This window comes from Theropithecus gelada, chromosome 9, assembly GCF_003255815.1.
Source record: "Theropithecus gelada isolate Dixy chromosome 9, Tgel_1.0, whole genome shotgun sequence".
Classification (NCBI taxonomy): Eukaryota; Metazoa; Chordata; class Mammalia; order Primates; family Cercopithecidae; genus Theropithecus; species Theropithecus gelada.
Genome location: NC_037677.1, coordinates 85,411,917 through 85,438,420, shown reverse-complemented (window position 1 = coordinate 85,438,420; position 26,504 = coordinate 85,411,917). Strand labels below are relative to the sequence as shown.

General features: G+C 39.8%; 2 protein-coding genes and 1 pseudogene across 5 annotated transcripts in view; 1 reads left to right on the top strand and 2 right to left on the bottom strand.

The window, feature by feature from the left end:
- ACTA2 (actin, alpha 2, smooth muscle, aorta) overlaps positions 1-2,553 on the top strand; it is a 67,487-nt gene extending 64,934 nt beyond the window's left edge. For all 3 annotated transcript variants that reach the window (XM_025396921.1, XM_025396924.1, XM_025396923.1), the window contains exon 9: positions 2,261-2,553. In XM_025396921.1, coding sequence (XP_025252706.1) covers positions 2,261-2,404 — 144 coding nt within the window. In that variant the 3' untranslated portion in view covers positions 2,405-2,553. The remainder of the gene's footprint in view (positions 1-2,260) is intronic.
- Positions 2,372-4,727, bottom strand: LOC112631570 (annotated as a pseudogene). The gene is made up of 3 exons (XR_003121151.1): positions 4,605-4,727; positions 3,676-3,923; positions 2,372-2,727 (listed from the first exon to the last, which is right to left on the bottom strand). The product of XR_003121151.1 is annotated as an uncharacterized LOC112631570 (transcript).
- Positions 4,728-14,258: 9,531 nt separating this feature from the next.
- The window catches only part of STAMBPL1 (STAM binding protein like 1), a 47,401-nt gene continuing 35,155 nt past the window's right edge, over positions 14,259-26,504 (bottom strand). Inside the window, exons 7-12 of the mRNA XM_025396920.1 lie at positions 24,288-24,645; positions 23,085-23,209; positions 20,900-21,037; positions 16,352-16,464; positions 15,312-15,411; positions 14,259-14,578 (exon numbers count right to left, since the gene is read on the bottom strand). Of these exons, the coding sequence (XP_025252705.1) occupies positions 14,522-14,578; positions 15,312-15,411; positions 16,352-16,464; positions 20,900-21,037; positions 23,085-23,209; positions 24,288-24,645 (891 nt within the window). The 3' untranslated portion in view covers positions 14,259-14,521. The remainder of the gene's footprint in view (positions 14,579-15,311; positions 15,412-16,351; positions 16,465-20,899; positions 21,038-23,084; positions 23,210-24,287; positions 24,646-26,504) is intronic.

The window sequence follows — 26,504 nt, the reverse complement described above, 5'->3', positions numbered from 1 at the left end:
CCCGTGGCCAGGAATTCGAATTTTATCTTCATTCCTCTGTCTAGCACATCTTTTGATACAGGCGCTCAGAAGCACTGAATGACTCCAGGATGACCAAGCTTAGTCCCTGAGCCACCCAGGACCCCTGTATGTGATGTGAATGTTGAGCCCTAGTGAAGGGAACTCAGGGATTAAATGGAGATAATTCTTTGGAGGCAAACTTAACCTGTGGCTGGTCACTTCTCAAAGGCTATTATCACTCTCTGAAGTAAGAAGGCCACACTTGGGACTTTCTGACTCATGTCACAGGAAGCAGAGGGGCAATTCTAGTGCAGTTCACACACGTGGGTATTTAAACAAATTCTCTCCTCTTTGCACTCCCTTCTGTTTTTTAGGAGTATGCAGCTAACATTAGAGAGTGTGCTAGACTGAAACACGCACACTTTCTCTCTCCATGACAGGCTCTGACTAGTCCTGCCCTAAAACACTTCAGCGTGAGAGAAGAGAGACTGTTTTCCAACAGGGTTTGTGTTTCTTGGATGCCGTTCTGATCAGCTCTTACCTCCCTCTTATTTTCACAGCAGAGGGAGGAGAATGAAGCCAGCAGCTGGGCTCACTACAGAGTTAATCTGGTTGAGGGTCGATAACAGAAAGAGGCTATTGCTAGAGTTGGGCAGTTCCTAGTTCTCTAAACTTAGTTTCTTGAATAGAAATGAATGTGAAACTCTGGGCCCCAATGTAGTGAGATAGTACAGAGCACCAGGAAAAACCTGGGACAATAAGATGATAACATTTGGTGAAAACGGAACTGGATGAGGGACCTATGGGAACTCCCATAGAATTTGCCATAGGCTGTTCTTGCATTGCTATAAAGAAATACCTGAGACTTGGGTAATTTGTAAAGAAAAGAGGTTTAATTGGCTCACAGTTCAGCAGGCTGTACAGGAAACATAGCTCTAGCATCAGCTTCTGGGAAGGCCTCAGTCTCAGAAAGCTTCGAATCATGGTGGAAGGCAAAGCAGGGGCAGACACCTCACATGGCAAAAGCAGGGGTAACAGAGAGGGCAGGGGTGGGGGGGGAGGGTGCCACACACTTTGAAATGACCAGATCTCTCATGTGAACTCGGAAGAAGAGCTCACTTATCACCAAGGAGACAGCCTAAGCCATTCATGAGAGATCCACCCCTGTGATCCAAACACCTCCCACCAGACCCCACCTCCAACACTGGGGATTACATCCCAACATGAGATTTGGAGGAGACATCCAAACTATATTAAATTCTTTACAACTTTTCTGAAAATCTAAAATTATTTCAAAATAAAAAGGTTATTTTTAAAAACAAAACAAAACAAAAAACCACCTGGGAGAACCCAGGTTTGAATATTAGATCTGACACTGATATAACCAGTGTTACCTGGGTCAGTTACTTAAACTGTCTCAGCCTCTGTTTCCTCATATGTAATATGGGAGTAATTTAAGACTTATTCTTCAAGATATTTATGAGAAACAAATGAGATAATACATGTAAAATGCTTAGCATAGTGTCTGGCATATAATTATGTGCTCAGTAAATATCAGTACTTTGTATTAAGAAGTACATGCTCAAGCAGAGCTCAGAAGATAAAGATTAAACTGGTTAACCAGTTTTCACTGTTCTCTGTGCCTAAACCATTCATTTATTTAAGAAACATGAGCATGCCTTGCATGTTAGGGCTGTGCACTGGGAAAGGCCAACCAGTGCAGCTTAAGAGGCACCTATTGCAAGGGAATGTCCCCAGCAGGGGACCCTGAATCCCCCATTGTTAAACAGAGCATCTGGGTGAAAAGTGGTAGTTCGCTTCACCACGTCGAAAAACATTTGTATAGTAAGTCCTAGCACAATTACAACTTCTCCTTTGAATAGCCTAGAGTTTCTACAGAAAGTGTTTCGTGTTGAATTCTGAGGCAGAGTTCATGGAAATCAGAGGCATTGCCAGGGTTCTTAAGTGGGGGCCATGGCTAGATTTGCAGCCAACTCGGTTTGCTCAATAGTGTGGTTGAGGAGTTACACATGAGAAAAACGAATGTGCTTACTGAAGAATTTCTAAACCCGTGGCTCCCTCTGGCGGTCCTGCCAAGAACATGACACAATTAGGACACAATTGGCATCTAACAGACAAGCCTGTGTCCCTGCTGAACAAGAAACTACGCCATGGTAGAACACCCAGGCTCTGTCCTCTCGCACTAACGACTGCACTCATGATGACATTAATGACCCTTCTTTTTCATCTTGACTGACAGATCATTGCCCCTCCGGAGCGCAAATACTCTGTCTGGATCGGTGGCTCCATCCTGGCCTCTCTGTCCACCTTCCAGCAGATGTGGATCAGCAAACAGGAATACGATGAAGCCGGGCCTTCCATTGTCCACCGCAAATGCTTCTAAAACACTTTCCCGCTCCTCTCTGTCTCTAGCACACAACTGTGAATGTTCTGTGGAATTGTGCCTTCAGTTCTTTTCCAAGTCATTCCTAGCCAAAGCTCTGACTCGTTACCTATGTGTTTTTTAATAAATCTGAAATAGGCTACTGGTAACTTCTAGCGTTGGCCTCCGATCAATACCCGACTAAGATCACGTTAGGTTGACCTCACCCGTTACAGGATGGCTCCCTCTAGTGGTCCAGCTGAGCACATGACAATTAGGATGGATATGTTTCTCAAGCAAAGGGTAGAATCACATTACCTAAAGTGGGGAGCTGCATTTCGGTTCTGTAAAGAGGAATAGTTTGAGAATACATTGGAGATTTTAAAAAATAACATGGACTACAGTGTATCAATGGGATAATCTACAGTACCTCATAACTTGCAAAGTGATTATATTACTTTACACTCATAACCCCAGTACCGGTAACCTGATGGGCGAAAACAATTACACATACACACACGTATATATACACATATACACACATATATATGTGTGTGTGTATATATATACACTATATATATTAGAGATAAGGTCTCACTCTGTCGCTGGAGTGCAATGGTGTAATCATAGCTCATTGCAGCCTTGAACTTCTGGGCTCAAGCAATTCTCTCCTCTTGGCCTCCCAAAATGCTGGAATTATAGGCATGAGCCGCTGTGCCTATATATCTTAAAAGTAATATCTTGTATATTAAAAATCACACACACATATACATTTCCCATATGTATACACATGTATGTGTGTGACTTTTAATATACAAGATATGTCTTTTAATGCATACACTATGTATTAAACTTATATATATACACACACACATATATATGTACATATAGAAACAGATCTGACTTCTATGTTCATTGAGGGAAACATGGATTTTTTAAAAAACATTGAGAAACACTGCCTTAAAATCTCACTACACATCTGGACCATCTGTTTCCCTTCTTCTGATCTCTGTCTTTGAAAAGGATACTATGGATATATTCATGCCAGAAGGAATGAGAGAGATAACAATACTTTCCAAGGACTATTAGCATCAATCATCTGGCGAAGGGTTTTACACATAGCATCTCTCAGCTGTTCTTCACAACTATCTGGGGAAGTATTACTATCAGCCCACTTTATAGATGAGGAGACAGAGATTGCTCTAGAAACGCAACTGGATAGGAGAGTTACCAACTTCAGCTGTTCCTTTGCCCATTTGGCCTGAGGCACAAGGATATAAAAAAATACTGACCCTGCCGTTCAGGGTCTTAGCCTCAGACCACTCCTTGCCCAGGCTGTTCACCACCCTCAGTTGCTCCCAAGCTGGGAGCTGCTTGCCCTCCAGTGCATACAGTGTGTGTCAGCAGCTACTGGTTGTCCTGAGGAGCGAAGGTGGCTCTGTCCGTGGCAGCACCTCACTGCAGAGACCTCCAGGCCCAGGACTGAGTGTCTGTTTGGTCCAGAAAACCCGAACTTCCCCAGTATTCTCTGGCCCTGTAACTTGCAGATAATTAGGGTTAATACTACAAATAATAAGAGCTAGGATGTACTGGTGCCCGCCATGACCACAGCCTGTATCAAGCTCTTTATATTAGGATCTTATTTTCTCCTACAACAGCCCTATTATTTTGGTCTGCCTTTTAAAAAAAAAATAGAGATGGGGTCTTGCCATGTTGCCCAGGCTGGTCTTGAACTCCTAGGCTCAAACGATCCCCCTGCTTTGGCCTCCTAAAGTGCTGGGATTACATGCATGAGGCACAGCACCTGAACATTACTGCCTTTTTACAGAAGAGTAACTGAGGCTAGCAGCAGCCCAATGTCATGCTGCTGGCAAAGATATCAGCTTGCTCCTTCTTGTGCTTGGTTTCCAACTTATATTTTTAGCCATTAGGCCAGCATCTCCCATAGAATAGGCTATAGGGACCAACCTCATTGGAAGTTCATTTTAAATGGGTAGAGTCCTGGGTCACATCTAACACCCGCTGAGCTAGAATCTCTGGAGCTGAGGCTGGAAACTTGAACTTCAATCAGATTTCCCTGGTGATTCTTATGCACATCAAAATTTAAGAACTACTGGAATATGATCGAGGGAAATCTTTCAGCTGCAAATTCATGCTTCCCAGGCAAGGACACCTCATAGCCACTAGATTTAAACTTAAGGATTAGTGTGCAGATACTTGCCACCAGATCACTTTCATAACTGAAGCAGAAATTGCCAACCATTGCTGTCATCTCTACAGGGTTTCCTTGGAGTAAAACTGGTCAGTTGCACTGCTGTACTTCATATTTACCACCAGGCAGCATGAGCGCTCTAGTAAAGAAACATTCTTGGAACGGCCTCTCAGACTGAAACAGCCAAGCCCAGAGGCAAAAATCAGGCAAACCAGAAGCATCCACTGAATATGCATTAGTGAAATGGTCTCTCCTTGTGAGCCACTCAACTGCAGTGCCTAAGCACCCTCCTCCCAGTTATCCATCAGTAATTCCTCCCCTGATTCCACTAGATGCCCAGTGACTTAAGAGGCTGGGCTTTGCACAGGTGGCTGAGTCCCCTTCATAAGTGTCACACCAATCTCCAGAGGAGATAAAACCAGCAACATATAGGTTTGACAGCCTTCGGAATCCTCTTCTCTCCTCTAACAATAGCAAACCACACTCTCAAAGGAGAGGAACATCCTTCTATGACTACAAAGTTTTCCCATGACAGGCTTCTCCAACTCTGGAGGACAGCATGGGTTTCTAATGACATTAATTCACATCATGCAGCCATTACTGTGAGCAGATGTGTGGGAAGAGGCATTATTTACTTAAAAATAATCCTCTGTTTTCTCAGGAGGCCGAGGCGGGCAGATCACCTGAGATCAGGAGTTCAAGACCAGCCTGGCCAACACGGTGAAACCCCATCTCTACTAAAAATACATAATTAGCTGGGCGTGGAGGCATACACCTGTAATCCCAGCTACTCAGGAGTCTGAGGCAGGAGAATTGCTTGAAACCCGGAGGCAGGGGTTGCAGTGAGCCAAAAGCGTGCCATTGCACTCCAGTCTGGGCAAAAAGGAGTGGAACTCTGCCTCAAAATAATAATAATCCTCTGTTGTCAATGTGGTATCCTTTGTGCAGCTAGGAAATTCTCTTTAGAAGAATTTCTAACACAGAACATCTGACTGTAGTTAGGGAGGAGGCTGTCTGGACCAACATACACTTGCAGTCCAACCAGAAGCCATTGCTGTAGTTCAGCTTATTCAGAAAGAGATAGCCCCCCCTAAAAAAGAGAGAGAGAGAGAGAGAAAATGGGGCAGCCTGAGATAGGGTTCTTCCTTATCAGAGTATGAAGTAATGCTTATTCCTGGGAGAGCAGAGTCAACTTAAGTAATGTCTGAAGAACACTATGAGCTAGGACAGACAGCAGTGTCAAGGAAATAGAACTAGGCAAGGTTCTGCCTGGATGGAACCCTCAGCCGAGTGAGGAAGATGGGCATTAAATAAGTAGTTGGGCACATTGTAAGGGGTTCAAAAGAAGAACTATATGGGGTACCGGTCGAGTGAGGAAGATGGGCATTAAATAAGCATTTGGGCACGTTGTAAGGGGTTCAAAAGAAGAATTTTATGGGGTACTGGCTTTTGTAGCCATGGGCTCTAACTTGAGCCAGGGGCTCAGGAGAGGCTGCCTCTCTGAGAAAACAGTGCTTAAGCAGAGACTTAAAGAGTAAGAATTGAGTAGACCATAAAAAGGGCTGGGGGCTAGAGGGGGTTGAGGTTTGCGAAGGGGAAGTAGGACCTGCATGGGACATGTTCCCAGCAGAGTCCCAGAGATGTAAGAGTGCTGCACAGCTGGGAAAAAGGGAACCCCAAAGAACTGGACCACATACACAAGTGTGACTACGACTTCACTATGATTTTCCAAAGTAATATTCATAACATTTTTTGTATGAAAAAATCAGATACCAATTTCAAGCAATGGAGGCAATGTTGAATGAGAAGTATGGCATCTCTGGACCACCTGCTTTTCCTGAGCATTTCACCTTTCAGGTTAAATGAATCATCTTATATCTGGGAAATGAACATGCAAACTTCGCCACCTCTCAGTCTAATTTATTCATGGAGGCTGTAGTTCTTCCAGAATGTCCTCCTTAGAGCAATTTCTAGCCCCTTCTGGGCTAAAGGGAATAAAAATGATTACTACTTGTCTGGGTTTGAAACAATGCTGTCCTCAAGGAAAACTGACGACGGAACAGGCTTCCGTATCGTGAGGTTAATGACAGTTTTCCAGAGGCCTAAAACTCAGGGGTCCTTAAGAGATTTCCTGATCCTTGGAGAAAAGTATGTGGTGCTGCAGACATACCACGTCAAAAGAACCGCTCTTCTTAGTTCTTGCCTTCTGGTTCTTCCCCTCCACATTTAGTTTTGAGACTTAGTCCCCTATCCTTTCATTGAATCAATTATTTTTCCTCCTTTAAGACCTCTCTGCATATGCCACAACCTGAAATTCCCTAAAAAATGACCTAAAATCATGTCATTTCAGGCCTTCCTTTAAAAAAAATGACATCCCCTACTCAGGCAAAAATATATTAAACAGGTAAATTATATTTTTCAAATTTAGAATGAGCCCTTGCTCTTAAAATTTAAAAAAGTCTGTGATTTCAGAGAGATGCCTCAACATAGTATTCTTCCTTACGAATGCTTAAACCACTGACTTTGATGGAAAGCAAGAGTAGTATTCTAAAGTGCTATGACTAGTGCCTTTTGTTGGTTGCTCTCTTTTTGTATTTCTAATCCTACCCAGCTGAAACAGCTGACCTAACCATCCTTGATAAAAATAAATTCTCCCTCTAAACATGGTGGTAGTGACCTTGATAAGGACTTGGGACTGGTGTCCCACAACACTAAGAGAGTGATGGGAGTGAGTGAATTCTGGAGGCCTCAGACATCTTCATCATCAACTTTATTTTACTATTAAAATTTGACTTTAGAGGAATTAAGCTGACCACATATTGCTCTGTCAAAAGGAGAATGAGATGCTACTTTTTACTAGGATGGCTATAATAGGATGTAGATTAATCAGACACTTTATATGTTGCTGTTGGGAATATAACATGGTACAGCTGTTGTGAAAAACAGTTTGGAGGTCTCTCAAAAACCTAAGCCTAGAGTTACCAGATAACCCTGCAATTCCACTTCTAGGTATAGATCCAAAATAATTGAAACAGGTGCTCAAACAAATGCATGTAGAAGCATGTTTAGAGCACTACTAGTCACAATAACCAAAAGGAAATGTCTTTTTGTTTATTGTGTCCATTAATGGATGAACAAACAAAATGTCATCAATATCCATCAATGGATGTCCATCAATGTCCATAAATGGATGAATAAACAAAATGTGGTATATACCTAAATGGAATGTTATTCCATAAAGATGAATAAAGGACTGATACATACTACAACACGGATAAGCCTTCAAAATGATACACTAAGTGAAAGAAGCCAGACACAACAGCTAACATATTATACAATTCTACTTGTATGAAATATCCAAAATAGATGGATCCATACAGAATGCAGATTGGCAGTTGCTAGGAGCTGGGGGGAGAGGGAGGGAAGGGGAGCAACTGCTTAGTGGGTGATATGGTTTGGCTGTGTCTCCACCCAAATCTCATTTTGAATTGTAGCTCCCATAATTCCCACCTGTTGTGGGAGGGACCCAGTGGGAGATAACTGAATCATGAGGGTGGTTCCCCCATATTGTTCTCATGGTAGTGAATAAGTCTCACGAGATCTGATGGCTTTATAAGAGGAAATCCCTTTCACTTGTCTCTCATTCTCTCTTCTCTGCTGCCGTGTAAGACATGCCTTTTGTCTTCCATCATGATTGTGAAGCCTCCCCAGCCAAGTGGAACTGTGAGTCCATTAAACCTCTTTTTCTTTATAAATTACCCAGTCTCGGGTATGTCTTTATCAGCAGGGTGAAAACAGACTAATACAGTGGACAAGGGGTTTTACTTTGGAGTGACAGAAATGTTTTGGAACTAGATAGGGATGGTGGTTGCACAACATCGAATGTGCTAAATGCCACTAAATTGTTCACATTAAAATGGTTACTTTTAAGTTATGTGAATTGAGCTTCAATAAGTTATTTTTAAAAAATAAAAAACATATTGCCTTGGGAAGAACCTTGATAAGTACAAAATTTTATTGCTGAAGAGAGCCAGATGAATCAGTTGATTCACATGCCTTATTTCTGTAGGTAAGGAAATTAAATTCCCTAAAAATGATATAATTTGCCCATGGCCTTTCCCAAAGTCAAGAGCACAGCAAATCTCTTCTAGTTGTTTGCTTTGCTTTCCTTGTCTGTGAGCCTTTATATTAGGAGGAAACATAATTGAGCTTTTTTTCTTTTTAAATCAATCTGTAAATGCCTTTTTCTCTTGGAGAAAATACAGAGGATAATTTTTAAACATCCTCTTCAGACTCAAGAATATGAATTAACCATGCATTCCATTGGTACATCTGGGACCCAGTGAGACAATGACTAATTCATGAAAACAATTGTAATTTTTCACTGCCAACTCTTGTTTACCTGATAGAGATGCACGGGTAATCCTCCTTGATAGAGAAAAAAAAAATCTAATTATCTCCATTTGGTTTTAAAATGTCTTGTGGTCCAGATAATGTCAAGGCATTTACTTCTAGCAAACAAATTAAATAAAGACAGTTTGCAATGCTCTTAATCTACCTTCCCTCCCCCAGGGTCCTGCTCTGTTTTCTCCTCTCTCATCTTCTGCATCTCCTATCCCCATCCTGAAATCTAGTAAGCTGTAGTGACAGACCTTAAGAGTATCACAGGCTTCCTTTCTAAATAATGTTCCCTTCCCTGGATTTTCTTTCCCTTTTCCATTTCTGTATCTCTGGTTGTTCAAACATATACAGGAATATGGATTTTACTAAGTCCTTTAGTTATAAAAACATTGTAAAATTAAAACATTATAATTATACAGCAACATTATTAATATGAAAAGATATGGCTTTAATTAAGAAATTATTTTTGTCAAAGAAGTTTGTTTTTCCATGAGGCAAAATTTAATACCTAGTATGATTTAATCAACTGGCAATTCCTTTTGTAAAATATCCTTTTAATGAGTAATTTCTTAAATCTATTTGAAAGCATCTTCACACCAGATCAGAGGTAATATAATAAAAGCTATTCACATTCTCATTGGAATGTTACTTTTTAATATAGTAACTATGGGATCTCAGAAGATGTACAGCAGAGCCTCCATATGGCACAGAAAAAAGACAAGAAACTAACTAGTTGGCACTCGCCTAGTTATGGACTGAATGTTGGTGCCCCCCACCATTAATATGCAGAAACCTCATCCTCATTGTGATGATATTTGGAGGTGGGGTCATTGGGAGATAATTAGGTCATGAAGGTAGAGTCATACCCTCATGATAGGATTTGTGTCCTTATAAGCAGAGACATGAGAGAGATGATTTCTCTCTCCCCCATTTGAGGGTAGGGCAAGAAGGCAGTCAGCTGCAAATAAGGAAGGGAGTTCTCATCAAGAACTGGACCATGCTGGCACCCAGATATCAAATTTCCAGCCACCAGAACTGGGAGACAGAAATACAGTGTTGTTTAAGTCACCCAGTTTATGGAATTTTTGTATAGCAGTCCAAATGAAGACCTGTCTTTCGATACTTTAAAAACAACAACGTCTTCTTGGACATCAGTATGCTAAATCTCTAAGAGCCACTAAATCGTGTTTTCATCAGTTGTCCCCGAGAAAGTATATTCTGGCCTTATGAAGAATCAAAAGACTAGAAAAGAAAACAAATTTCTTAAAGGAGCAGAAAAGCTCTTTGCATCTTAGTTGTCTTCCCACTAACTAACAAGCCAAATTCTTTTAAGAACAAAGAGTTGAAGGTTTACCTTTCTTTCTTAATCATTGCCAAATGCATGACATTTCTCAAGCATTTTCTTCACAGAAGATATTCTCTTGCCAGATAATTCTGCAAGACATGCCAGAAGAGAAACATCTGCTTTCCACATTTAGGACCTCTTCAGCTGGTTTTGCAACAGAAACCTCAATCTAAGGTCAAATCATTGTAATAACACAGTCTCCAGCACAGTTGATGTGGTTGCAATGTGAAATGAATTGGGAGAAAACAGAAGTGAACCAGTGTGGCCTCAAATAAAATGTCAAATTTCCACAAGCAAAATCCTACTAAAAAAAAAACTAGGAACAATTTGAGTAGCTGAAAATAATCTGCAAACATTCTGCTTTGCTCTTCTACAACTGACAAGGTCTATGGAAAGCATGATTTCTGCCCGGCATGACAACAAAGAAAGCCATTTCCAATTCAGTCTGTAAGGAAAAAGGAAATAAACAACTTCAGCAAATATGTATCGGGTACCACATCAGTTTGTGAGGGCTGCCAAACAGAATACCACAGACCGGATGGCTTAAACAACAGAAATTTATTTTCTCACAGTCCCGGAGGCTGGAAGTCTGAGATCTAGGTTTTGGCAGGGTTGGTTTCTGAGATCTCTCTCTTTGGCTTGTAGATGGCAGTCTTCTTTCTATGTTTTCCCATGGTCTTCCTTCTGTGTATGTCTGTCCTAATCTCTGATTATAAGGACACAACTCATACTGGATTAGTGCCCACTCTACTAGCCTCGTTTTAACTTAATTATTTATGTAAAGACCCTATCTCCAAACTTGGTCATATTCTGAGGTACTGGGGGGTTAACGAACTCAACACATGAATTTGGGGGACACAATTCAGCCTATAACAAATACATATACAGTGTCAGGCACTCTATGCAAACCAATTAGCATTGAAAAATCAAAGGAAGTTCTTAACTGTTTCATTTTTTCCTGCAGAAACACAAATCTGAAAAGAAATGAAGAACCATCTTTGCCTTAGGATGTGGCAAATGGAGCTTTGGAACTGATGCATATTCAAAAGAAGGATCTCCTGCCCTAGCAACACAGCAAGACCCCATTTCTACAAAATAGAAAAAAAAGAGCCAGGTGTGGTGGTGAGTCCCAGTTACTCGGGAGGCTGAGATGGGAGGACAGCTTGAGCCTAGGAGATCAAGGCTGCGGTGATCCATGATTGTGCCACTACACCCCAGCCTGGGCGACAGTGTGAGACCTTGTCTCAAAAAAAGAGAAGGTGCTCTTTGCCTGTTGTGAAAGAGACCTTCCATAGATAGCTTATCCAATGAACACTGGTGCTCATGCACATGTGTGTGTACTGGCATCTCCAGGTTGGTTAACATGGTACCTGCCTCGTGACCAGTTCACTACTTAGTGATGTGGTCACATTTCTGTTGGTTCTTCTTTCAGACACAGCCCCAGGGCCTCATTCTGGCAGCCAAAGTCAGGTCCCTGGTTTGCCGCCTCCAACAGTCCCACTCTGTGAGATCCTGGTTAATTTGGTTTGTACTTAAAAAAAAAAAAAAACCTACAAAAAAACTACAAAAAAAGTGCCAAGAATGTCTCCCTTATTTATGAAATGCAATATACTTTCTTAGTGAAAAATGGGTTCTCTTCTAACCTGCTATTCAGAAGGGACATAATGGTTTTGCATACTCATAGCTTCTCTTTCTAATCTTTCTGGAAATCTAAGATGCTAAATGTTCTTGGCTCTCAACTGAGTCCTTTCTATCTTTAGGCACCATTCAATGTCCCCAGGTTTTTCATCGGACAACTCTCATTTTATATCCTCTTAGTGTATTACTATAATTTTTAATTTTATACAGAGGATCTCACTCATTTCTCAACTATCCATTGTCCCAACAATTATTTTTACTTGAATAAAGTATATAATATTTTCCTTTGATCAAGTATATCAGAATATCATGGTGTGTTTAAGTGTTAAGACACTGAGGACAGCACCACTCAGGAAAAAAGTGAGGTGTCTATGGAGCTAGCCTTGCAGAGTTAATCTGCTCTTAACTAGTGGTGGCCATAGACTAAAGTGTCCATGCACAAGGTAAGCCAAGTTCTACTTCTGAAGTCTGAGACCTAAGCTCTCCATAGCTAGAAGATGCCATGAAAGAGAAACAAGCCATTGACCTGCCCATAGTAGGTGATTCTGTATAAATGAGAACAGGAACAGAATTCAGGTGACATGGTACCAGAATTGAGGACTAGACAAGCAGGGAGGGATGTTGTATTAGTCCATTCTCATGCTACTATAAAGAACTGACCAAGGCTGAGTAATTTCTAAAGGAAAGAGGTTTAATTGACTCACAGTTCTGCATTGCTGGGGAGGCCTCAAGAAACTTGCCATCATTGCAGAAAGGGAAGCAAAACACGTCCTTCTTCACATAATGGCAGGAAGAAGTGCTGAGCAAAAGGGAAAAAGCCCCTTATGAAACCATCAGATATCCTGAGAACTCTCTCACTATCATGAGAACAGCATGGAAGTAACCACCCCAATGATTCAATTACCTCCCACCAGGTCCCTCCTACTACGATTTAAGATGAGATTTGGGTTGGGACATAGCCAAACCATATCAGATGTTAACCCATCCAAGCACAGTGTACAGGAAATACTCTTTGGAATGTGGAAATCATTGAACTAAGCAGTGGAAGCTAGTACATGGAAACATGAGTTGTTTAGGCAACTCAGATACAATGTCATGAGGAAAGCAAAGGAAGGGATAGCTGAGGCTAGCACAGAAGACAGTGGGAAGACAGAAGGTTACATAGGATTAGTTTGGCCCTGTTGAAAAGTCATGGAGATCCAGGAAGAGGTGGCTGGAGAAGGAAACTCAAGCGCTGAAAAGAAAAAAGAAGAAAGCTGGACTAGAGTAAGGTAAGGCCCTAAAGGATGAGAAGGGAGATTAAGAAGTGATCACAAGTTTCTTGATCAAGGAAAGGGTTGTCAGCCCAGGATTTCCCAACGTGCCTGGGAGCAATGTCTTCCAAGATAAAGATGTCACCTGCAGAACCAGTCTTCAGTGTCCTGAAGGACCTATTCTCAAAGAACTCAACAATATCACTTCCGTTCTGCCCTCTGTGTATCTGCAGCTAAAATTTCTCCACATTGTTTCCATCCTCAGGTTTTTCCCACCAATTCAGCTTCCTAACAGAGTACCCAAGTTTCTCATTCCTGCTATTTAATCTGTCTCTTTTTATCCAGGTAAATGCTTGTACTATCTAGGTAATAGCCACAAATGCCATTTCACACCTTACTAAAACATTACATTTATGTCACCCTATTCAGTTTCAAACTTATTTGATTCTCTTTCTCTGGGGACTAATTTATATAGAGATACCTTTAATGACAAAACTTTCCAAACTATTTTCTGATTCATTCTTTTCGACTAAGAATTACCGGTCATTTCTTATGTCTTATTTCTTCTTCCTATCACCTCTGTCCATGTTCACAGTAACAGGCTTTGTACTTTTATCTGAGCCCTTTTTAAAAAATTCCTCTCTCAAGCTTCTCTACTTTTAGTCTTCTAAATCAAGTTAATGAATCGTCTGCTATCTCAGGCCCTCTGACACCTGATCCCCTGAGTAGAAGCCTGTTGTTCTTGTATCTTACACAATGATTCACTGCAGAGATATCTCTCTGAGCCTGGGATTTCATGACACTGAAAACATAGAACAAGCTTTATAAATGGCAGCCATATTTCATCTACACACGGAAGCTGCTCACCTACCTCAGGGGAAGGTTTCAGAAACAGATGGTCTGCTTTGGGGACTACATACACTCAGAATTTCTTATTTGGAATTACATTTTACGTGAATAAAAAATACAGTAAATCATCTAAAGCTCTAAAAGTGTATGCAGAGACCTCTATAAATACCAGACATGTTGTTTGCAGCACAATTTATTATCTGGTCATAGTATTTGGGCACATTATTAGGTACCGATTTAACACCATGTAACCTCTCTTGACACAGAGCAACCCAAAAAGAAAACTTCAAAATGTGCAACAGCAATAAATATCAAGCTTTCTGATCTAAAATGTATAAATATAAAATATCAGTCATTTCTGGAAACATCTTAAGAAAATCCGGCAACCACATGTCCGTGAGTAGGTGTCTGATGTTGACGGTGCTTACATTCAGAACATATCACCTCAGATCCAACACAATTATTTTTATGTCTTTTACCAACACATGTTTGCATATCTAGGAAAGAAAAAATTGGTTTTACTATATGTTTGATTTTAGCATAATGTTTACCATATGATTTTCTTTAGGGAGGGAGTACAGATTTCCTAATTTTAAACTGTTCCTGATTTTTAAAATATTTCCAATCAGAACAAATACAATGACATTTATTAATTTCAACAAAAACAAAAATATTTACAGGGGTTGCCAAATAATTTTCATTTTAAGTAAATTCTAATTTCAATATAATGTTCTCTGATGTTACAGCCACAGAACTGCCAAAAAATTAGGAAAAAAAAAAAAAAGGCGTAGTCAAATGTTTCTTTGGACTATGCAAAAGTAATCAAGAAGTATGATCGTAGTTTTGATACAATTGCTATGAAAAAACTAATTTGGCCATATCACGCAGAAAGAATTCATGCAACATTTTAAATGCCATTTTCTATGATAATTGTTTACTTATTTGGACTCTGAAGAAAACTTTTAAATATCATACATATATATAAGTGGAAAGGTAACTTTGTGCACCATTAATTCTGCTATAGAAATATTGATGTTTCCTTGTAAATACAATTATTTTGAGAATAAATCAGAAATTAAGTATACAGATAGACTAATTTTCTGAGATAAAACTCCAAACTAAGCAGTACAGCATTTTATCTTATATTAGACTGCTACTATTTATTTAAAAACAGGTTGGGGGGCAGTGAATAAGAAATACCTGGAAAAATAACTAATATGATGTACTCACACTGAACAGCCTGGGCTCCTTGGTGTGTGGATGAAAGCCCTTTTTTTTACAAGCAGAAACCTCAAGCATGCCAGCATTGGTGAGCCTGAAGATGCCAGTGCTAAATTTCAGAGTGAAAACAGGTAGAAAAATTAAGGATCATCTGGGCATTCCAGATGCTTTATTTGAACAGCACACACATACATATTCCTCAAATGGGACTGAGAACCCACAAACTAGGAATTCTATAGTGATTTTTTTTTTTTAACCAGTGACTGGCCCAGAGGAGAGAAACCCAGGAGAAGGCAATGCTGCTGCTAGGAGCCTGCAGGATCGTTAAGGGGACAAGGCAAATAAGCTATTGTGTGTGACCCCACAGGAAAGGCCAAGGCCCCACCAGAGAGTCCCATGAGAGGAAATTACAAGTGGCAGATATTTCGAATTCTTCTAATAATGTTAATACAGATTATAGCAATAGCAAATAGGTATTGAGTGCCTGCTGTGGTACCAGGCACTATGCTAAGCACTGTACATAGGCTATTATCTAATTTCATCTTCACATCCATCCCTGATGGGCAGGTATCAGGGATGAAGAGGCAGAGGCCTACAGTGGTCAAGTATCCTGCCTAACACAACACTTGAGGGGTGGAGCCATGATTTCCATATGTTTGTTTGATTCCCATGCTCATAACTACTCTACAATAATCAGTGTCTCCAAAGCTAGAAAGGTTTTTTCTCAGCTAAGGCTAGAACATTTCTTATGGTAGAACATAATACAGTAGAAATGAGTCCTAAAAAGGCTAACTGGGATAGCATCCTTCTTAAATGTTATTCACTTCAAGGTCACGCTAACTGAAGAAAGAAAATCAGTAATTCTGCCACAGAATGGACCTTCAACTGCAGAGCTACAGGTCGATGGCAGCTGACTGCCACCCATCTCTTTTTCCCGAGGGTGTTGTCTGCTTGCCAATCCAAGTACCACAACCTGGTGTCTGGACACACAGGAACCCAGCAGCCCTAGACAAAGCCTTCTTTGGGCTCCCCTGAAGAGTCACACTTACTCTTTATGCTTTGGTGAGCAAACAATGGCAATGGCCTCTGGTAACATGAGTTGATAGGAACAGTGAGTGTGAAGATCAACGCTGGATAAGAATGCAGTTTGAGTGGGATGCGTCTATAAATAGAAAAGAAGACAATTTTACTAGGATAGCTGTCTTAGGCAAGGCCACAGCTTATTTTAATAGAAAATTCTGTTTTTTAAAAAATTATTTTTAACCATTAATCAAATAAGGGATTTTTAAAAAGGTTTTGCTGACATGATCCTTCCCTTTATGCATTCCTATTATTTGCTATTTTGGAATAACTATGACTTTGAGAAGAGGCTCCTAGAAGTGTTGGTGTACTTTCTTCTTTGGGGGATAGAAAGAGCTGGAAATTAATTTGCTAGGGGCTTTAAATAGATTCTTATAGCATTATCACAACTCATTTATGAGATACTTATTTTATTATCTGAATTTTACATACAAGGATCCCAAAACTAAGGGAGGTTACATAATGCGCCTGTGGTCACACAGCTGGTAAGGAGCAGAGCTGTGATTGGAAACCCTGGACACAAGATATGTATATACAACATTAGGAACATTAAAAGGAAGTTTTCACTAAATAGACCACATGTTGCTGTGTATCGTTTTGTGGATTGCCATTTCCTATAAATGGGAGAATGGGAGACTCCAAGTTGTTAAAGGTATTTGGGACTAATCTTGCATAGCAACTAAATATATGGGGAGGAAAAAAGAGGGATTATAAATTAAAAGAAATCTGCCAAGTTTCTGGCTACATACAAATGTGTTTATGCATGGTCAATCAGAGGTTCATATTTGAATATAAAAAAGAAATGCACATCTAGTTATTTTAAAAATTCATATTAAACCCTAATTACTCTTGAAAAAAAGAATGTGACTATTTTAATCATGAAACAAAGATTCATGGCACCACTGTCTAGGTCCTGACACCATTACTCACTAGCTATATGACACTGTGAAGATTACTTAGCCTTCTCTTGCCCATTTCATCATCTGTAAAATTGGGATAATATTTTCTGCATGGGATTGTTATGAAGATGAAATATGACAGTCCATTAAAATTCTTGGAACAGTGCTTAGCACATAGAAATAAAAGTCATTAGCTGTTGTTATTGCTGTTGTTATTTTAATGTCTTTATTAACTAAAAGGCACAGATCCATAGTAGTAGCTAAATGTCTTTACACACAACTATATTCTATTAAAGAAATGTAAGATTTTAAAACAATTTTTAGGCCAGGCATAGTGGCTCATGCCTGTAATCCCCACTTTGAGTGGCCAAGGTGAGAGGATCAGTTGAGCCCAAGGGTTCAAGACCAGCCTGGACAATATAGGTAGACTCCATCTCTACCAAAAAAAAAAAAAAGTTGTTTTAATTAGCTAGACATGGTGGCATGTGCCTGTAGTCTCAACTACTTGAGGGGGCTGAGGTGAGAGGAGCACTTGAGCCAGGGAGGTTGAGGCTACAGTGAGCTGTGATCACTCTACTGCACTCCAGCCTGGACAACAGAGCAAGACTCTGTCTTGGGGAAAAAAAAAAAAAAAAGCAAGAAAAAGTTTTTTTCTGCTTTAATAGAATGAAGGCAAAATCAGATGATTATTTACAGAAAGCTACATGTTCTGCAAGGAAAAAATAACACTTGGCCTATAAAAACTTAGATCGACAAAGGAATGGAAATTATCCTAACTTTTAAAATGCAAATCTTCAGTAGGGGGTACGAGTGGGAGCATCTGACAGCCTGTTATCTTACAAGGAACACCTTCTCTTTGTAAAATAGAGGCTTCTATGTCTTTGTAAGAAATTAAAAATTGTTCAAAGAAACTATAGCGCTGTGGAGGCGGCAAGCAGGTTATCATACAGACAAATCACTTTGCTTGTCAATTTATTTCCACACGGAATGCACACCACATGACCTGAGTCCTTCATTTCTGCCAAAAGGAATTATGTCTATTCCAATGAGAACAGTTTTCCCATGGGAGAATGAGGCTCCCATTCCCTCACTCTACGGAAATGAAAATGATGATGACAATGATAACAATGGCAGCAGATGCCATTTATTGCAACTGTATAATGTGAACTAATCACGTTCCATGAGTCATATCATTGAATTCTCACAGCAACAAGTGCTATTATTATCTCCATTTTGCAGGTGAGGAAACTGAGGTAAGCAAGAAAGTGATAACTTGTGGATGCTCATAAAGCTAGTTAAACCAAAAAGTCCAAATTCAAATACATGTCTGTCTGATTATATTTCAGACCTTTTTTCCCGATGACTAATTTGTATTTGAAAAAAGCCAGCTCTGGAATTTGTTGCTATTATTACACTTGATAAAAAACATCATAAAAAGTCATTACAATCACTGAGGTTTAGAAATGTAACATTTTTGTATTTTCATCCAACCACAATAATTTGATATGGTGAAATGAGTTTAACAAAAAGTCCTAGAATTCAAGAATTATGCTAAACTTATTAAACAACTTACCTTCACAATTGCATGCATTATGTTCACAGTAGCTCATAAGGGGAAAATTTTTGTTTCTAATTTGGAAAATGTTTTGTTAGATAAACTAACATTGACTTGTCAATGTAAATGCATAGTTTAATAGACTGTCATTCTTGCTAGAATTTGTTTTGCTTTAAAATGCATTCTTGTTACAGAAATCATGTCAAGCTAAATAAGGCATTCTTTTTACAGAAATCATGTTAAGCTAAATAATACAGCAATTTCCAGGCAAACTGTAATGCATATTACTTACTGTTAAGTAAAGCAAATACACATATGTAGAGTTTTACAAACTCTTCATTATAAATAATTTCTTGCATTTGAGAGGCAGTTTATACTTTTCAAAGAGTTTTCACACCTTGTATCTTGTTTCCTGTTCACAGAAATCCAGTGAGGAGAGAAGGCATTCATGAACCTCACTCAGCCAATGAGGGAATCTGGAAACTAGGCTAGAAGTCCTGACTGATAGAACATAATAATTTACAGGTGGAGTTGGGACTAAAGTCTCCTGTACCCTCCAGAACTGCATAATACCAAATGCTTAGGAAGTGTGTGTGTGTGTGTGTGTGTGGATGCTGCCCCTCCCCAGTGCTTCTCTATAAAGCAAGTAAAAATGATCATGTATCATTCTTCAAGGGCACTTGGAGGTCCCCAGAATGCGTCCTGGAAATTTTCTTGGCCAGTATCCCATCTTAGAGGGATGGTTTATCCCAGCCTGCTATGGTTTGAATGGTGGGGTCTCCACCACTATTCATGATGAAACTTAATCCTCAATGCAACAGTATTAAGAAGTGTGGTCTTTGGGAGGTGAGTAATCACAAAGGCTCCACTCTAATGAATGGTATTAAGATGCTTGTGAAAGGGCTTAAGGTTGAAGGGAGTGCTCTCTTGCCCTTCTGCCTTCCACCCTGTGAGGACACAGCAACAAGGTGCCATTGGTGTCTAGTGAAGGCTGCTTGTGGAAGCTGAGAGCAGCCCTCACTAGACACCAATGCTGGTGCCTTGATCTTGGACTTCCCAGCCTCTAGGACCAGACAAAACAAATTTCTGTTCTTTTTAAATTACCCTATATCAGGCATTTTGTTATAGCAGCAAAAACACACCAAGACGTTATCCTAGATCCAGCTTATGTGAGACTGAATGGAAAAAATTTCCCTCAGCTGGATTGCACTATGGCTAGAAAGGATAGATTATTATCACCAATTATAATAGGTACAATTTTCTGAGTCCCTCAAAAAATGTGCTGTGAAATTCACCAATAGTATCTCATTTAATATGAAATATCCTGTGAAGTCAAGTATTATGATCTCCATATTATGGACGATAAAACTGATGCTCAGATTGCTTAATAACTTGCCAATGCCCCCACAGTAAATTCTTAGCACAGCCAAGATTTAACCTCATGTCTATTTGACTTGCTCCTATGATGGCCTGGTGGATGTTGGAATTCAATGTTTTGGGCCCTATCCTCTTGCCTTACTCTGTGGCTGTTTATACAGTGATGCATACATCGTTTGCCTATCTGAGGGGTGTCAGGAAGTGTAGCTGATATATACAAACACGTTTAAAAGAAACATTTTCAGATATTTTCTTAAAATAATCTAATTTAGACCCACATTAATAGTTGTGTAGCCAAATCAGTTAACAATTTGGCTCAGCCTTCACTAGGCTATGTAAAATCATCTGAAACAAATCACCTGATTTCCAAATGTTACTCTCTTTCTTCCTACCTCTTTTAACTTTAGATGATACGAAAAAGCAAAAGATACACGTTCTCCAAATCCAGATTTGACAGATTTAGACAGAGTCTAACACTGAAAAACATGCCATAATATGATGAACTTTATTTTTTTTAATATCTGTTATTCTTTTCTCTCCGCTTGAGAACCACTACTTAAATGATGACCTTTATTACATTTGAAAAATTTAAAAAGAAGAAGCTATTTAAAAGAGGCTAAACTTTTTCAAGGAGGAAAATAGCATGCCACACAAAAATAAACTGAAACCCAAAAGGTCAAACGTACATGAATCCATCCTAGAGTGAGGAGATCATGTTGATCCTGCACATTGAATAATTCCTCTACATTCTCCACGTCACAATAGTCTGGTCCCGCAGACTGCTTTGGCACAATTACATGAGTAATAGTAAATTCATTATGTGTCTAAAAAACAAGTAGCAGAAAGAATGACATGCATCTGACACACACACACACACACACACACACACAAAAACAAAAAAAAAACACAACGGAACAGGAAGTGCAATGTTTAAGACTAAAGAGTCCGCCAATAGGGGTGTGTGTCTAGGTACAGGGACCACTTACATTATCCCTCCCTGTACCGGGACACACAACCGTTCCCAATTCAAAAACAAGTCCCAACAGTAAAAATGGATTCTTTGCCAAAAGTTTGAGACTCAGTTGTTTGTAGCTTGAAACCCACTTTCACAATAGAAAACATAACATAAATAGGAATTTGCATGCCAGGCTTCTGTGGAAGTTTAGTTAATAAATGATGTCTTGATACAGCTGTAATGGAAAAACTGAACAAAACAAGGACAGATTTGTTTGGAGGGGGAGATACTAGTTAAATAATTTTGTGTTGTTACCAAAAGGCATTTCTTAGGGTTGTGAAGGTTGATGGTTTTGTTTTTATATTACTAATTATATTTAATGTCACTTCAAGATTTAAGACATTCTTCGAATGTTGCGAGGACTCACTAGGATCTTCTGTAATTAAGATAATGTTTTGGATTTGCAATCAGATAAAGAGAAAGGAAAAAACAAATTATTCCCCTTAGGCAAAAGGTAAGAGTTGAGAGGAAGAGGGTTGTGAAGTGCCATGGGATCCTGAAGGAAGAGATGTTTGTGCAGTGAGAGGCTGTATTCCCCCAGGCAGGCTGGCCTTTCTCTGTCCAGAGGACCATCCTCTCTCTAGCCTTAGGGCTTTCCTGCACACTATGCACTGCTCCTTTGCCCTGATTTCAACTCTTCCCTCCATCCAACCTCTTCCTTTATGTATTCTTCAGGCCTAGCTCAAACATCACTTCTCAGGGAAACCCTTCTCCACCCTTCAGACAAGGTTAGATTTACCAGTTACACACTCCCATGATTCCCTGCACTTGCACAGACAGCACTCAGCCCCACTTATCATTAGTCATCTGTCTGGGTCTTCACAGCATCATAAGTATCGTGAGGCAGGCTGTTGCTGGACACCCACTGCTAATACCCAGCACACTGCCTGGCACATTTAGATATTCGGTAAATGTTTGTCTGACAACGGAGTGAATGAATCACAAATGAATCAATAAATCAATCTGAATACAACACAGGATGTGGGGGTGGATGTTTCAATAGCACACTGTCTCCTTAAGTGCAACAGAGGTGACTGTAGATGCCCATTCTCCTGTGCTTGCCACCAGTGGCTTCCTCTATCTTGGAGGGAAAGAGATGACAGAATACTGGAATGCAGGAGGAGATTGTGTATTGAATACAATGTAGTATTATTCAATAAAGCAGAGGTTCCTAAGCTAAATTTTGAGGACTGAAAATATGCCTGGACCCAGATATATAAACTAGCACTCAAAACAGACTATGAAAGGACACGCCCAAAGAAACATTATTTATCTTTGTTGTAGATAGGAAATTGAATGCATCTCCTTTCTTTCATCTCCTTCTATTATGACATTGTCTTTCATCACATACTTATGATATCTTCCATAATTAAATATGTCCTGTGCCTATAGGCTTTTGTTGAAACTACTGCCTTAAACTAAAGGAAACAACAAAATCCTAGTTTTATTCCATGTGTTTCTCAAAAAGGACAGCAAGATAATACATGCCACAGATTAAGTTAATTATACGAATGTATGTGAAGCTAACAATTGCAATGAAAATTTGATTTGGCAACCAGATAGATTTGGAAATCTGAAGACCTATATTTCATACCATTTTTCTAATCAAAGATTTGATTTATAGGTTGATCTTTAGGACAAGTTTTTATAGAGTCTCTGAAATTTTACAATCTATTTTCTTGAAGGATCATTCCATTAATAATGACAGTAGTTTTATAAAGTTAATTTGTGTAATGTTAATTTCATAATACTGATAACTCTTAGCATGCTTTTATTCTGTTCCACTTATCAGAAGAAATCTAGTACTATTAAAAGTATCCTATGCAGACACATATATATAAATATAAAGATCATACCAGTTTTCCACAGAGTATTCCACAGGTTTCTATTCCTCTCACTGTATTAGATTCTGCCAGCTGCAGAAATTTGTGGCAAAGATCTTTTGGCAAAACTGCACATCGCAGTCCTTCAACCACTAAATCTAAGAAACAAAAAAGGGAGAAAGGGCTAAAAAACAAACTGTATGTCCCATCTTTCAAAATTGCTTTTGGCAAGCAGTCGCAGTTGGACATAAATTTCAAAAATAAAAGTATCAGGTGTTCCACTTTGCATATTTTATTTTAAAACTCTTAGAAGTAAACATTAACTAGAAGTAAAATTAAATTATGTATATAAATTATTTTATAAGCAAAGTGAGGAGGTACCAGCACTTTTACATGTTTGTACCTTGGGTCAACTATTTACATGTTATTTTATCTTTTGGCAGGAAGTAAATATACGGTTAAATGCATAGGCTGTGTAGAATGCATCTCATACCCCATAAGACATATGATAAATATTGTGTTTACCACGTTACTTATATCTTTATGAAAGTTGGTGATCAGCAAGTCAAAGCACAATGTTTTGGTAAAGAATTAGCAGTAAAGTAACTTTAAAAATGGTCGCCTATTATCACTCATTTCAAATAAATGGGAACACAAATTCCATCTGACAGTGTCTGTGAAGAAGAATTCTGTATTTTGGAAACCTGCCAGCACTGATCTGGCAGTACGGAGCAGCACTAATTCTTGCAGAAACACACAGGCCATTGGGAGGTTAATTATCTATGTGTATGAGATTCTCTCAGTCCAAGGATGATGCTAAGCATACCGAGTATAAACATTTATTGCTGAGCAAAGTCCTGGATAAACAATTTTCTCAACACCTTTTCTCTCCAGAAAGATGGATGTATTTAAGATGTATGTATTTCTTAGTTAAAATACATAGAAGACAAAAGGACTTGAAATTCTTCTCATTTAAAATCTCTGTTCAATGATAAAATACTTCCCATTTATGATTGAGTCTCTGCTCTATCGGGGGCATCATATTTCCTGAATTTTAAGGTTATATATAGTAAAAGCCAGAGAGTATTGAAAGGTTAGTTCTGTCATGCATACCATATTATGCAGGGGTCCTACTACAATTAGTAATGAAATGAGGAGGACCCTCCCAGATGCTATAGAAATATGGTTCCATCCGATGAGCCTCAGTGTCTCACGGGGGTGCATTTCATCACTTACTCTGAACAGCACTTAGAGTAGCAGCTGGCGTTAAGGCCCTGTTTACAGGAGGAGAGTGGCTAGCATAATTGGTTGCGTCACTTTTATTAGGTTGATCTGCAAATACATTCAGCAAGGAATTGTTCTGGTGTGTGGAAAAGCAGGACAAAGCACTCCCATCAATCTGCTCCGACAGCCCTGAGGTTTGCTGACTTCGCATCTGACCTCGGGCTAACTCTTGCTTCTTGAGTTGATCTTCGAAAAACAGAAACTGCTCCGATTCTAGCTGCTGCTGGCGCATCTGAGCAATCCGCTTCCTTTCTGCCTCTATCAATCTCTGATGCTCCAGTTTTTTGAGAATTTCAGCTTTATATTTGTTCTAAAAAGTGTGGCAGCCAGAAGAGAAGGTTAGTGTCCAAGGAAAAACATTGAACTGGAATTAGACATTTTCAGTCTTCAAGCAGACAGAGAAAAGGCTAGATACTGTGATATACCCACAGGGACACTCAGGGAACAGTGAGAGAAATACATAACATCAGGGTAAAAGCCCCTTGATCTGATTAAGATAGCAGTTCTAAATCCACTGATATTTTACCAGAGACAGGCCATGACAATCAGGATCCCTCCATTCCCTTATGCTTGTAAATACTGGAAAATCAACGTTAAGGTTGTTTGCTCAGTCAGACCGACAAGACCATATGAAACAAAATACCTCACCCCTACTGCACTTTCAATATAGTGACCACTGGCCACGTGTGATTATTTGAACTTGATTAAAATTAAACAAAATTAGAAATTCAGCATCTCAGGCACACTAGTCACATTTAAGTACCCAGTAGCCACATGTGGCTAGTGGGTACCATATTGGAAAGTGTCAAACAGAACATTTCCATCATCACAGGGAGTTCTATTGAACAGTGCTGCCCTAGAACCTTTTGCATTTGACTCTAGAACTCATACTCTGCTGGAAATTTATGGATAAGAAGGAATCACTAAAAAGAATGGTTATTAAGGCCAGGCGTGGTGGCTCACGCTTGTAATCCCAGCACTTTGGGAGGCCGAGGCGGGTGGATCACAAGGTCAGGAGATGGAGACCACGGTGAAACCCCGTCTCTACTAAAAATACAAAAAATTTGCCGGGCGCGGTGGCAGGCGCCTGTAGTCCCAGCTACTCAGGAGGCTGAGGCAGGAGAATGGCATGATCCCGGGAGATGGAGCTTGCAGTGAGCCGAGATTGCGCCACTGCACTCTAGCCAGGGGGACAGAGCGAGACTCCATCTCAAAAAAAAAAAAAAAAAAAAAAAAGGTTATTAAAATGTGTTCCAACCTTCTCTGTCACCACTAACGAAGAGTTTTGCTAAAAATGAGGAGTCCCAAGCTCTCCAGTCCTAACAAAATATTCAGGCTTATTAGGTCAGATAATATGAAGTATTAATGAGCCTTTCAAGTGATTTTGAGAGAAGCTAGATTTGGGAGCTACCGTAAGATGGCGGTAGCATAGGGGACACAACTGATAGCTGCACATTCAGGTGCATACAAATCACCCTGGGGCTAATTGCAGTTGCAAATCCTGATTCAGAAGGTCTGGGATGGGGCCGGAGATTCTGCATGTCTAACAATCTTCCAAATGATGCTAATGCTGGCTGAAGCGAGGGCTCACAGGCATCGCTGTTCATCTCTCCTAGGCTCAGTCCTGCTATTCTAACCCCACAGAGATTTCTACATGGGACACTACCGTAGGCTATGAAGTGACTGGTATCAAAGGCAGAACATGCAACAGCTGCAGAGCCTGTTCCTCCCAGGAAGATCATGAAGAGGAAGATCATACACATTGCCGACTGTAGAAGGGAGACTTGAACTGGGCTTTCGTCTGCCTTGCTGTTGCTTTGTCTTACCCTCCAAGATCATTTCTGTCTTTCATATTTCAAGTCACATTATTAACATACACACTTCAGGGACATTTCCAATTTCAACATTCCCTCTACCACTTCGTTAAAACTTACCACTCAAACTAGCCTTCCACCTTTGCCCATAGAAAGTCAAAAAGCTCAATGAGCATTCTCAGAGCTGATGAGATTGAACTGAAGTGGGAGTCAGTGAAGGTGGTAACTTCCAAAGCAAATAAAACACAAACAAAAAAGCAAAATAGCTTTATAAGAATGCTATGTTGAATGTGAGTATCCGATCCACTGACTGGCCAATTTCTTCTTCCAATGCCTTTCTGCCTCTCAGACATTA